The sequence below is a fragment of the Fonsecaea multimorphosa genome (genome assembly GCF_000836435.1).
Source record: "Fonsecaea multimorphosa CBS 102226 unplaced genomic scaffold supercont1.5, whole genome shotgun sequence".
In the NCBI taxonomy this organism is placed as follows: Eukaryota; Fungi; Ascomycota; class Eurotiomycetes; order Chaetothyriales; family Herpotrichiellaceae; genus Fonsecaea; species Fonsecaea multimorphosa.
In genome coordinates, this window is record NW_015971639.1 from 655822 (window position 1) to 668705 (window position 12884).

At 53.9% G+C, this 12884-nt stretch overlaps 4 protein-coding genes across 4 annotated transcripts; 2 read left to right on the forward strand and 2 right to left on the reverse strand.

Annotated features, from left to right (window-relative positions):
• Positions 1-494: 494 nt before the first annotated feature.
• Z520_03448 (uncharacterized protein) lies at positions 495-2270 on the reverse strand (the record flags this gene model as incomplete). Its single annotated transcript, XM_016773959.1, has 1 exon — positions 495-2270. The coding sequence occupies one exon, from the start codon at positions 2268-2270 to the stop codon at positions 495-497; it is 1776 nt and encodes a 591-aa protein (XP_016634905.1).
• A 3578-nt stretch (positions 2271-5848) lies between these two features.
• Positions 5849-7444, forward strand: Z520_03449 (uncharacterized protein; the record flags this gene model as incomplete). The annotated part of the gene is made up of 1 exon (XM_016773960.1): positions 5849-7444. The coding sequence occupies one exon, from the start codon at positions 5849-5851 to the stop codon at positions 7442-7444; it is 1596 nt and encodes a 531-aa protein (XP_016634906.1).
• A 570-nt stretch (positions 7445-8014) lies between these two features.
• Z520_03450 (uncharacterized protein) lies at positions 8015-10249 on the forward strand (the record flags this gene model as incomplete). Its single annotated transcript, XM_016773961.1, has 1 exon — positions 8015-10249. One exon carries the CDS (start codon positions 8015-8017, stop codon positions 10247-10249), a length of 2235 nt encoding a protein of 744 aa, XP_016634907.1.
• Positions 10250-11077: 828 nt separating this feature from the next.
• On the reverse strand, positions 11078-12876 carry Z520_03451 (uncharacterized protein; the record flags this gene model as incomplete). Its single annotated transcript, XM_016773962.1, has 3 exons — positions 11078-12075; positions 12122-12619; positions 12669-12876. The coding sequence occupies 3 exons, from the start codon at positions 12874-12876 to the stop codon at positions 11078-11080; spliced, it is 1704 nt and encodes a 567-aa protein (XP_016634908.1).
• Between the last annotated feature and the right edge of the window lie 8 nt (positions 12877-12884).

Genomic DNA, 12884 nt, shown 5'->3' on the forward strand with positions numbered 1-12884 from the left:
AACGACCAGTTTCTCCATGAAAATGCGAGCAGATATTCGGGCCGTAGTTCCATGGCGCAAACCCGGGGCCTGGAGAGCCAGAAGTCAACAACCCAAAGATGAGCTGCGAATTGACCCAAAACCCCAGACAAGTTCATGTCATCTGGTAATCGTGACTCTATACCCCAACCCTTCCTGTCACCCTTCACTCGTCTGTGCTTGCAATACCATTTCAAGATCCATATCTCTGCCCATTGGAAAGTGCAGAACTGATGACAAGGCCGCCGGAAAATGTACACCACAGGCGTGTCGCTAGAACCAGATTTCTTACCAAATCCACGGTCAAATATGGACTCCAATAGATTACCATCCATTCCCCTGTCGGTATGTACAACATGATAAACGTTATGTGAACACATCCTCTCTCATCCAATGCTTCCGGACAAAAATTTCCCCGGGGCCTTTATAGAAATTGACCCAATTCAGCAAAAGAAAAATGGCAACATTTTCTGCAATCATGTCAGTCGTTTCCGTTTCCGGTCGTCATCGCGGCCATGGCCAGGCCCTTCATCCTCGTTTTCTTGCTCCGCTGTCTCGGCGGGGTTCAGCAATGAATGCAAAGTCGCCATACTTCCTCTCCGCGTTGCTGGAGCGGAATGGAGCTCAAAATTCGGCCGCGGGAACTTGCTGCCTCCCAATGGCCACGGCACGTTCTCGACTCCCAGGCCGGCAGGCGGTGCCTCGGAGCTAGAGGTGAGCGGTGGTGTGGGCTGGCTCGCCTGGGGTGCCGCAGGTGTCCTCCTCGGACCATTAATCTCGTATTGAGCCAGTTGATCACGAATCTGCTGGTCTCCAGCAGTCTGAGGTGGCTGCTGTGGTGAAGACGGCTGCCATTGCACTGATGATTGTCCAGAAGCATAGGGCGAACCGTTTCCATTGGCAGGCGGCCAGCCGTGTTCTCTAATATCAGCTGACGTGTGCCTCCTCGCCAAGTTCATCGGGGGCGGTGTCACCACCGAAGCCAGCGGATGCACGCTGGCCGGCGGCTGTGGTGGGAGGGCCGGACGACTGAATCCCGGAGAGACATGTGGGATGCTGATTGAGCCAAATCGACGCGGCGAGGAAGCAGAAAACTGAGGTGGTATCGGCGGGACAGGCGGACGTAATCCTACATGCTGCGGCTCGATCTGGACGGAGGATCTTCGGCTGTCTGGATAATTGAACCCCCGTGGAGAAAGCGGCGGTTCCAGCGTGGAACTGCCAGGGTAGAACGACTGTCTGCCATTTTGCAAGGATTCCTGAGGAGCCTCTAGGGCGCGTACATATTCGAGTTGTCGCGCAATCTCTTTTTGCATGCTGGCGATATCCGCGTACAATGCTGATTCAGGGGAGGACATTGTCTGGACAGCGCTCGTGACATTTTGGAGCCATTGATGGCATCGGACCAGTCCCTCGGTCAGTGCTTGACACCTCGAGCTCATCAGTGCGTAGCTGTCTTCGGTCCTTTGTAGTCTTGAATGGACATCGTAGAAGGCTTGTTCGAGGCCTGCAAGACGTTGGTCTGTGTCGGGCATGACCTCGGCGGGCGTGCCTGGTTGAGAGACGCCAGGTTTGGCATTGGAGAATGAGTCTCGATGTATCAGCGTGTGCCGGGAAGCGCGCCTTTTGATTTCCCGTAGGCCCATCAAATCGCCCTTCTTGAAATTGCCGTTTCCGTGCTTGAACTCCCACAAAGCGGATTCGGGAGACCCGGTATGGAAAACATCGCTGACCTTGTGAAATCCGTACATGTTCAGCTGCCGAACAAAGGAGGAGATATTGGTGTGTTTGAAATATTGTGCCAGAACTTTTGAAAACTCGTTCGAAGGGGACATGACAAAGCTCTCGTTGGTGTTGGACCAGGAGATGAGATGCTGGATGCTCTTGTCCTCTAACATACTGTATAGCTTGTGAATGAAAGCTGTTTGAACCACCTTAGGCCCCTGAGAAGCTCCCACGGCCCCTGCCGCGGTACTGTTATTTGCACCAAGCGACATCTGCTCCCGAGACCCATTCAACAGATTACTGCCTTGCCCTTGTTCCACCTCGGGACTTCCTCCTGCTCCTGGCACTGGAGGTCCCATGTTCGGAGGAGCGGGAGAGGTCATGATCGAGTCCTCCTGGATCGACTTCGGCGACGGGTGATTGTTAGTGGCGCTTTGAGGCAGGATAGCCATCGATCTAGGTCTCGGTGAAGGTTCGATAGGAGAGCCGAAAGGATTTCTGAGAGCGGGTTGAAAAAGGGTACTCATGATGCTTCTTTAAGCACCGGTCTTCCGTGGCGTCGAGAGGCCGAGTGGAAAAGGCGGTGCGCGTAGACGGTGACGGAGGTCCTATTTTCAAGTCATGCAAGGCATCAATATCTTGCACCGAGGGTGGAGCGGTCCACACATTGGAGGAGGTAGGAATGGCAGAGGGGGTGGGAGGGCCTTGGATCTTGTGGTGGTGGTGGTGGTGGTGGTAGTGGTCGATGCTCTCGAGGCTTGCGGTCTAGTAGTTGGGCGCAGGTGGATTTCGGGAGAAGGAGGACGTCTCACGAAGAGTTGCCCAGCCGATAAACAATCGTTGACGTGACCTGGTTGATGTCGGATCGGAATGTCTGGCTGTCAAAGGGGGTGGTAGGGTGGAGGGTGGAGGGTGGACGAAGAGTTGGAGGTGGGAAGTTTTCAAAGTTGGAGATGGGTGGGAAGATGAGTGCGGCTCTCGGGAACTGAAGGAAGTTGGATTCTAGAAGGGACGTTCTGAAAAAGGGACGAGGTTAAAAACGCTGGTCGGTGGTGACCCTGCAGTGCCTGCTTAGGGGGTATCGCGGACTGCCGGCAGCAGAAAATGCGATCGCGGGGGGCGTGCAAGGTTTGCTGAGTTAACCGTCGCTAATGCGCATTTAGCTGTGAGATGGTGGACTCGGTCGAGACGCGCGTGTGTGATATAGAGCCAGGGGGGCTTATTGTACAGTTGGATTCGAAACGCAGAGATGGTTTCGCGGAGGAGGGAGGGTCGAGCAAGAGCTTAGAGGGGAGAGTGGAAACGGGAGAAGAAGAATTGCTGGAAAAGAAGCGAGTTTGGAAATTAGTGAGATATGCTTTTTGGGATGATTGCGAATTCGCTTCTGGGAGAGCGGACGATCACGGCGAGGCGGGAGTGCCGGTAAAAGTGACAGCGCCCACAGCTTCAAGAGGGTTTTCCCAAGAGATCGGGATGGGATTGGCGAGAGATGGTGGAGGGTGACAGAGGAGGAGAAGGATCGATTGCAGAGCACGGGACGGTATCTGACGATGGATGAATAATGTGGGTTTGATGAGGGTTTGCTTTTCCTTGATGGCTACGGAGGGGCCGGATTTGTGTCAACTAAGGATTGCAGGTGACAAGGGGGTGAGATGGACGACAGCAATGGCCACGGTGGCGGCGACAGAAAGGATGGGGAAAAGAAGGACGCAGTATGGTGATAGGCGAGTCAAGGGTGCGAGCCATGGCGCTTAAAGAGGGCAAGGGAAAAGGAGAAGGAGAACCGTAGACACCGAGATAGAGTAACGTTGTGGGATGGTTGAAGTGTACTCGGTCCTGGGTACCTAGTAGCTATCAGATGATGGAAATTACCAGCCATACTACCGGGTCCAACGTTGGACCAATACGAGTTATACGGAGGACTGGATGGAGGATCTGTTGAACCGAACTTGAAGGGAGGGAGAGCGGAGGGGATCTTTTCCAGAGCAACAAAAGATGGGCAAGCCGAGTAGGAACAGCTCCAGGCCGGCAATTTCATGGATCAGCGTACATGAATCAGGGTTACAAGCGCAGACGCGAGAAGGCAATGTAAAGGAGCAAAAGGATGAAAAGGCGTAGGAAAACCGCAAATGGTGGCAGCTGGTTGGAGGAAAAGAAATGCACGATTTGATAACTAACAAATTATTAAGGCCCATACTAGCAATCGAAGCTGGGCTCTCAACTGGAGGATTCTGTCTGGCAGCCTAGGCGGTGGCCATCATTACCCGGAGCTTGCCGGATTAGTTACAGGACGAGGGAGTGGCACCTCTAAAGGACTCCGTACCGAGCCCGGAGGGAGCCAAGTAGCACTAGTCCAGCTAAGAGATTTTAGTTAAGGTTACCTGTGCTTGGTTAAGCTGCCGTCCCCCTTACCCCAGCCCATGCTGATAGGTGCCTGCAGCGCCCGAGATAAAAAGGGTCTCGGGGCTACATCTAGACTTTCCTCACGTTGCCTTCTCTCCCACTCCTTGCATGTCACCAATCATCTCTCGATCCTTCAGAACGGACAAGATCTTGGAACGGAGCGAGGCACGGCAGCTTTGCATCTTGCTGGACATGAAAAAAATAAAACAAAGAACAATCCATACAAAGAGATCCACGAACTTGGTTGAGCCGGGTCTTTGGCACTGGTTGATTGACAGTCGCCGAACTTTTGACAGCGGACGCCGGCATCAGTTTGGTCCATTCTTCTCCATTCACCTCCAGCGATTTGGCGATGGGTGTGAATGCCATGGCATTGCTTTCTCCTGATCTCCATCTACCTGCACGTCGACCACGAACCGATACGAACTGGTGCGCTAAGCCAATTCTTCCTCCACCGCCGTCATTGGGAGCACCCTCTTTCCCCGTCTTCTGACCTGTGCCTATTCCACCTGGTCCGTGGCTATATCTTCGGCTTGGTCCTATTGCCAATCTGTCCATGTCTCCTCGAATCTTGTACTACCGTGACTCCTGAATCCTCGCTTCAGGCATGCCTTAACGGTCTTGAGTGCCGGCCGGCGGTGAGCCAGCATCTTCTCCTCCCAAGACCTCTTTCAATTACCGCCTCTCGCAATCGAGACCTTTTGGAAATTGTGTGCCAACCGCCGTGTGGCTCTTTTGGTGACTGACATTTCGTATAAACCAATACTCATTTGCACATTTCGGTGGAACTGTGTGTTATTGGAAGTTCGGACTTGACTTCCCCAAGAGGATGGTGCTTGATATGTCGATGATGACGCTCCGGACCAGAGGCCTCACCGCCGCATGGAGCATAAGTCGCTTGGTGGCCAAGACTGCTACCATGCCTTGGTCGAGCTCCTACTATATCCGCTCTGGTTATGCTCACTTACCTAGGTAGTCAGGCATCCAAACATTGTTTCGGACTTGGAGGGATGGTCGATAAAAGGTGTTCTTCAACTCTAGCTCCTCGACCCGGAGCCCAGAACCACTCAGACCTCAGGACGCAAGGCAAGGCGAAGCTTCATCCACCTGGCTCACCTCGATCCGCAGGTCATCATAACCTGATTCACCGTGTTGGGTAGGCGGAATTGTCGTATTCTGAAGCCTCTGAAGTCTCCAACTCCACGACTCCCGCTGATTGGTCACTATCTTTGCTTCCCTCTGATCTTTGAGCAATTCGTTGGAGGGATCTGGTCGGTCCATGGGGTCAAGGTCACGACGCATTATCGCGTGGATATAACCCTGAATATATCTGTTGTAAGTAGCCTGTTCGACGGCATCTCCCATAACTGCTGTAACGTATATTCAACCAAGCACTACATAAAAGTTGCCGGCAGGGGCCGATTTCACCGATAGGGGGAACTCTTGTTGGACCCGGTGGTGCTTTTCTTATATCGTGCTGCATACAAGGAAACTGGGGATTCTTGGGGCTGCAACTTTTAGCGAGAATGACTAATCAGAGTCTCGCGTAAAATTCCCCTGCACACCCTGATCCGGTGGCATCGAAATAATTTTTGTTTTCCTGTGTTTGTGCCCGACGACATTGTCTGCACTACCTCTTCAACCCCACCGAATTTTTGACCCGGCTTCACCTTCCAAGTATTGGGCAGCCAAGTACTTCATAATGTCCAAAGCAGCGTCCGCTCGCCGACATGCACCTCTCGAAGACGATATCACTGCTTCTGGAGGCCGACTCCGAACCAAATCAATTACTGGGAAGAGAAAGTCAAGATCGGATGAAAGCGCACAAGGAGATGGTTACATCGACTCTCGGTCCTCGCGAAAGATATTGGCAATAGCTCAAGATCTCGTGGACGAAGACGCAGCAGAACGCCGGGCTACCAGCGCAAATTCCACATCCCCCACGAATGGAGCGTTCGGCTTCGACTCTAGGTTTGCGGTAGATGACGAAGATGGGACTGGAAACGTGCACGGGGAGAGTCGGTTCGATGACGAGGAGGAATGGATACCGGAAGACGACGAAGCCGTGGCCCCTGAGGATGACATGGATCCGGAGGAGATGGCGGTCTACAAAAGGTTCCTCCAAGATGGCGAAGAACTGGCCGACTTTGCACCATCAATTGCAAATTTGACCACGAGCGACACCTTATCGGCGAATGGGAGGCGCAGGCACCAGCAAGCAAGAGCCAACGGGGCGACGGAAGAAGGAGAACAAGAGGAAGACGAAGGTCAAACAACAAACCTTGCAGACTTGATTCTGCAACGTATCGCCGAAAAGGAGGCGTTCGAAGCTTCTCGATCCGCCGTGCAGCCACAAACGTTCATAGGCGGTGGCTCTATGGAAGATGCCGTCGAGATCCCCATGAAAGTCGCTGAGACATTTACCAAGGTCGGCCAGCTCCTGTCACGTTACAAGTCCGGTCCTCTGCCCAAGCCATTCAAAGTTCTCCCAACGCTACCACAATGGCCAGATCTTCTCTCTATCACAAGACCCGAGAATTGGACTCCACACGCGGTCTACCGCGCGACAAAGATTTTCATCTCTGCCCCAGCGGCTACGGGTCAGCACTTCTGCGAAACAGTCCTTCTCGACCGCGTGAGGGAAGACATCCAAGAGACCAAGAAACTCAATGTCCATCTCTACAATGCCCTGAAAGCTGCCTTTTACCGACCATCTGCGTTTTTCAAGGGGTTTTTGTTTCCGCTCGTGGAGTCGAGTTGTACGCTGCGCGAGGCGCACATCATCTCTTCCGTGCTGGCCAAGATCAAAATTCCTGTCCTCCATTCTGCAGCCGCTCTGTTGCGGCTGTGCGAGATCTCGGCGGAACAGACGGCAAACGTGAACAGCGAAGCCGCTGGTGCTGCCAACATCTTCATCCGCGTCTTGCTTGCGAAGAAATATGCGCTGCCGTATAAGGTTGTGGACGGCCTTGTGTTTCATTTCCTTCGGTTTAGAGCCTCCAAGGAACAGGACCAAGAGGCGTTGGGATCCAAAGAGGCCAAATTGCCCGTCCTGTGGCATCAGAGCCTCCTAATATTTGCGCAGACATACCGGAACGAAATCACCGAGGACCAGCGAGAAGCACTACTGGACCTGCTGCTGGTCAGGGGCCATAAGGATATTGGACCCGAGGTCAGACGTGAGTTGCTGGCCGGTAGAAACCGAGCTGGTGCAGATGGACACGGTGGTGGTGAGATGCAGATTGATGCACTAGAAAAGAGGGACGATGGGGATGATACTATGGACATGAAGGGCTGATGATTATGAGACTTGAAGGCATGATGAGCAGCAGAGGCTCTCACACGAGATACGTTCTCTATGAAAGGAATCGGTCAATCCTCCGGAGCAGGTTTGATGTTCCTTTTTACTGGCTGTCGCCAACCAGGTCCTGTTCTCGATCACGTGAAGCGGATGATTCGTATTTCTCGTCCAACTTGAAACGCTCGTGTAAAATCCGTATCAAGTCGCTTTAGTATGTGAACCCCTGAAATGTCCCGGCCGATGCGACGATTGTTGGGGCCAGTTGCTGATTACCCACCGTCGCTCACTGTGCCGTCAGCCTCTGTACTCGTTCCATAATTCACATAACATGTATATCCATCAAGAGGCTCAGCCATCATGAATTGCCACATCTGACTTTTGCGGGCTTCAAAGCAGCCTTGGAACTGTCTCTTCCGTGCGACCGGCTTATGTACGCAAATCGTTCTTTCTATGACCATGAATTGCAATTTTGTAACATGTCCTTGATACATTGTCACGACTACCAGCAATAGAAGGAGGCGACGGAAAAGGAAAGAAGGGTAAGAGAAAAGACGAAACCTACGGAAGATGAATCTTACCGACGAATTCCGCCATGAGCGCCTCAAGCTCTACGGCAACTTTATGCGTCTCCTTCAGATTCAGGGCGGCACGAAGAAGGACGTGATCAGTCTCCGGATCACCCAGTACGCCATCCATCGTCGCCCTCCTTACGCCGCCATCTCCTATACCTGGGGCCCCAATCCGCATGCCAACAATGTGAGGCACCACCATCACCAGCACCAAACTGGGAAAGCCAACGCCCAAGCGGCGGCGGTGGAAACGTACACGCGGCAGATCCGGGTCAACGGGCGTCCATTTCGCGTGCGCGTGAACCTGTGGAATCTGCTGTATCACCTGCGTCAACGCGGGGAGTCGAGGTTCCTCTGGGTCGACGCCCTGTGCATCGACCAGGAGAATTTGGAGGAGCGCAATTTCCACGTCCAACGCATGTCCGAGATCTATGAAAAGGCCGTCCTGACTTTTGTGTGGTTGGGCCTGCCGTCGGAGGACAGGAGGCAGGCCAGGGCACTCGAGTTCATCAGCGAGATGGCCACATTTTGCAGGAAACATCATCATCACCATCAACATCAGCCGGACCTGTCCTCCTCGGCTTTCCGTGCAAAGTACTTGGTCGAGGCCTATGCGCACCGCTGGGCAAACTTGCTCGAACTCTGCAGGGGCAACTACTGGACCCGCACCTGGATCATCCAGGAGTTTGTCAGGGCGAGCAAAGTCCAAGTCCTTTGTGGCACTGCCAGTCTCGATTGGATCGACTTCGAGGACATTGTCCGCGCCGTGCGCTCGATCATCTCCTCGCCATCCTCAACCACAGCACCGTCGCTTACATGTTCACCTGCCATGCCGGCATTCGTGCAACAATTCACACAAACAATCCCCTTCCGTCTGACGTCGCGGCGCGCCTCACACACGGCCTCGACGCTTGAAGACCTGCTCTTGGAATTCTACGATTCGAAATGCGCCGAGCGCCGCGACAAGGTCTACGGCATCTTGGGCATCGCAGACGACTGCGGCGAAGACCCCGAGGGACCACCAGGATCCTACCGCGGTCCTCAACCGGACTATTCAAAGCATATCCTCGAGGTCCATTTCGAGGTCTTTAGCTATTTGATGCAGCCATCATTAGCGACGCCGAGGTCCCGGTCGCCGATGCAAGCCATCTTTCTGGCTCAGCGCGCACTGGGCATCACCCAGGCCGACGTGGAGAGCTACATGGCGCTGCAGGCTATACAGAAACCCGGCAATGGCCAGGGTGTTAGTCTGTTGACTGGGAGACTGCGCGACTTCACCTACCCGCTGGTCCCGGACTACGTCAATTTCATCGACGAGGTACTTCCCGGGTGGACCAGCATCCGCGATCTGCGCCAGCGCCTCGAGCAGGTCGACTGGGCAAAGTACGTCGGGCACGAAGTGCGGAAAAGGTCGTCGACGAGGCCGTCTGCCGGTGGCACGCAGAAAAGCTCGAGTTCGACAACGTCCGTAACGAGTACAACGTCGTCGTCGACGGCGGGAACAGGTACCCCAACGGCAACTGGGGCGGGAACGGGGACAGCGTACATACGCGCCCCGCTGCCGCCGGACATGATTGAGAATGTCGTCCACGCCGCGTCGCATAGCGAAGAGATATCGCATTTGTACAACTACTCTCCACCACCACCATCATCAACTTCTTCTTCAGCATCGTCGAATACTCCTACTGCTGCTGCCGCTCCTCCTCCCATGACAGGCCCTGGGAACGGAGCGACAAACTCACATCCACTTCCAATCCCCATCCCACACATGCTCAAACACCCACACGACAAACGCCTCCACAACAACCCTTCGCTCCTCAAACCCCGCGTCATCATCGAAACCAACCCGCCCAGGGCCATCGAGCCCACACGCATCGGCTTCGCCTGCACCGACGCCCGCCCGGGCGACCTGCTGTGCCAGTTCTCCGGCCTGGACGTCACGCTGATCGCGCGGCGCCGGGGGTCGGGGAATGAACTGGCCCTGGTGGGCCTGGGGAAAATGTGCACGCACCAGGGACTCAAGGAGAGGAGCGTGCATCCGGCGTGCAGGACGGGCGACGCCGGTCAGGGGAAGTGGTCGGGCGTGCCACTGCAGGTGGTCGCTGCAGGTGGCGTGCAACATGGGGATCAAGGGGATCGTACGGGTATGGCTATTCTTGCAGGGGGGAACCCGGATGGTTGGTCCATCATGGTGGATCCTATTGGGCTCTGGGAGGTCTTGAGACGTAGTTAGGAGGAAGTCATTGCGATCATTGTCACTCTTGAGGGAAGGGGCGGAATATGTACATTGATTGCTAATTTCAAAAGGCTCTATCCACATCATGCCATAAGTCACTCGTACACACGGCGTTGTCTGTTGGGGTACTCTGTCTCTAGGTATTCCTGCCTTGAACGCGAGACCGTTTCTGACGCCTGTACCGACATTTCCGTTCGCAAAGACCCCGCTAGAGGACTAAATACACACGGATTGACGCGGTGCGTACCATGTCTGTTTCAAAGTGATACTTTTAGTCGGCCAGAGGTGTGCCTCGCCTGCACTTAAACCGATTGCCGAGTATGATGGAAAACGACCATGGCAAAGCCAACCGATTCGAGCTCGACCACTGCAAAATGGGAAAGTGCAAGGTCACTGTCCCCTTTGGTAGAGACTTCAGTGAGACCCATTGGTACCGGTGAGTCTGTGATTTTGCGAGAGGAAGGCCGTGGCTTTTGATGAATGCAAGCGCAATGCTGTGTCTCTTGGAGCCGTGTCAAGTTGCGACCGGGCCGGCGAGGATGAATGCGATGTCGTGGAGACATGCACTTCGCAATGTATCTTGACTAGCTTCTGGATGCGAGCGAGCAGCGCAGCGAGGTTCTAGCAAAGAACGATCAGTGGACGCAGCCAGTTAGCAGTAGGCGTGGTGGGTCGTGAGTCTGAACAGGTTTTTCGCAGAGAGGATCACAGCCAGTTTCCGCGCCTGTCGCATATGGCCGAGATGTGCTCTGTATAGCTGGCCGAGCTACTTCGTCATGAGTACAAGATTGTACGATCAACCGGTAGTCGTCGAAGCATCATTTCCTAGCCCAAGATCTTGGTATCAACTAGCCGTCTTATGTCCTTTCCGTGAAAGTTTGACAGAAAGTTCTGTGCAAAGTAGATGACAGAAAAGTCATCCCCATATTGTCCGATAGCCTGCATGCCAATGGCCACATCAGCACCCCAAGGATGGTCAGGGTGTGCTGGCGCTGGGACCGATATCGCAGGAAGGCCCGCTAGACTTGCTGGCACCGTGAAAACGTCGTTCGTATATCGTTCCACAGGTCGAGAATACTCCAAGCTGTTAATAAATGGCGGCGGGCTTGGCGCAGTAGGGACAATGATTATGTCGACGCCATTAGGGTTTGCCTCGCCCCCGTCACGGAGGGGATTTGGCATCCTGAAAACAGCGTCAAAGTCCTGCTGCACCAGCCGACGGACCTTTTGGGCCTGTATGAAGTAATTTTTCATAGCCCCAGCGCTCAAGGAATACGTTCCCAGGAGAATTCGCCTCCGAACCTCAGGTCCAAAGTTTTCATATCTGTAGGATGAATAAAGCCCATCCCCATCTCCATCTGCCGGGGCTGTGCGCTTCCGGCCATACCGAACACCGTCATATTTCGCAAGGTTTGAAGACGCCTCGGCCGGGGCCAGAACGTAGTAAGCTGAAAGTGCATGCTTGGTAGACGGAAGGGAAATGGGCACGATTTCAAACTTGTACTCGTTTTGAAGATGGCTCAAGGTTGCCGTCCAGGCCCAGCGGACAAGGGGATGCATCTCTTCAATGTTGTACTCCAGAGGCACTCCTATTCGTCGAGTCTGGAAGTTTTGCGACGTTGTAACAGCAAGATTTCTTCTTCTCGAAGCCAGAGATGCTAGACCTTGTTCTTCTAGCAAGCCCTTTGCAGAAGGCACTCTGGCGACGAACAGCTTGGAACCAAGGACCTCCCGTCTTCTCATATGCTTTGCAGCTCTGATTCGCTCTCGAGATGACCGATCCAAACATGTAGGATCCGAGGCGTCTGGTTGCTGCAGTATGTCTGCACCCGTAAGTATAAGAAACCCAACCTGCAGAGGTCTACTAACCAAAGGTCAACCTAATGTCAGTCGCGGATTTGGCGAGTATTCCGACGGTATCCAGAGAGTGTGCATAAGGTATCAGCCCCGTGCGAGATATCATTCCATAGGACGGTTTAAAGCCTACAAGGCTCATATAAGCTGCGGGCAGTCTGACAGAGCCTCCCGTGTCGGTCCCAATAGCGATATGAGCCAGATTCTTGGCCACAGCAAGGGCACTCCCGCCAGAGCTTCCACCAACCGACAGATGGTCACTCTTTACCGCACCGCCGTTGACCACGGGGCCGTATGCGGAGTGGGTAGAGTGTGAGCCCATTCCAAACTCGTCCATATTAGTCTTTGCAACCAGAACCATTCCCGCCTTTTCAAGCAACTTCGTGACGGTAGCATCTTCCGCAGGACAGAATCCTTTGAGAATTCTGGAGGCACATGTCGTCGGCAAATCTGCTGTGACAATGTTGTCTTTGATAGCCACCGTGAAGCCATCATTTGCAGATTTCAACCTGTCTTTTCACGCATTAGTTCTCGAGCTTTGACGGGTCCAGACCTGACTGACGGAAGTTCTTCCAGTTTCTTGTGCTCTTGTGAACGCTATCCAGCCGCTCCGCACGCTTGAAGACCGCATCCTGCAGCCGGATTTGATCGTGAAGCGAAATATATGGGTTGCCGTAATGGGCGGAGTTCTGTGAGCGCTGCAGGATACTCCGGACTTGCGCTTTGAGGGTGATGTCCCTATAATCGCGGTGGCCCCGACCAATACGCATCAGAAGTC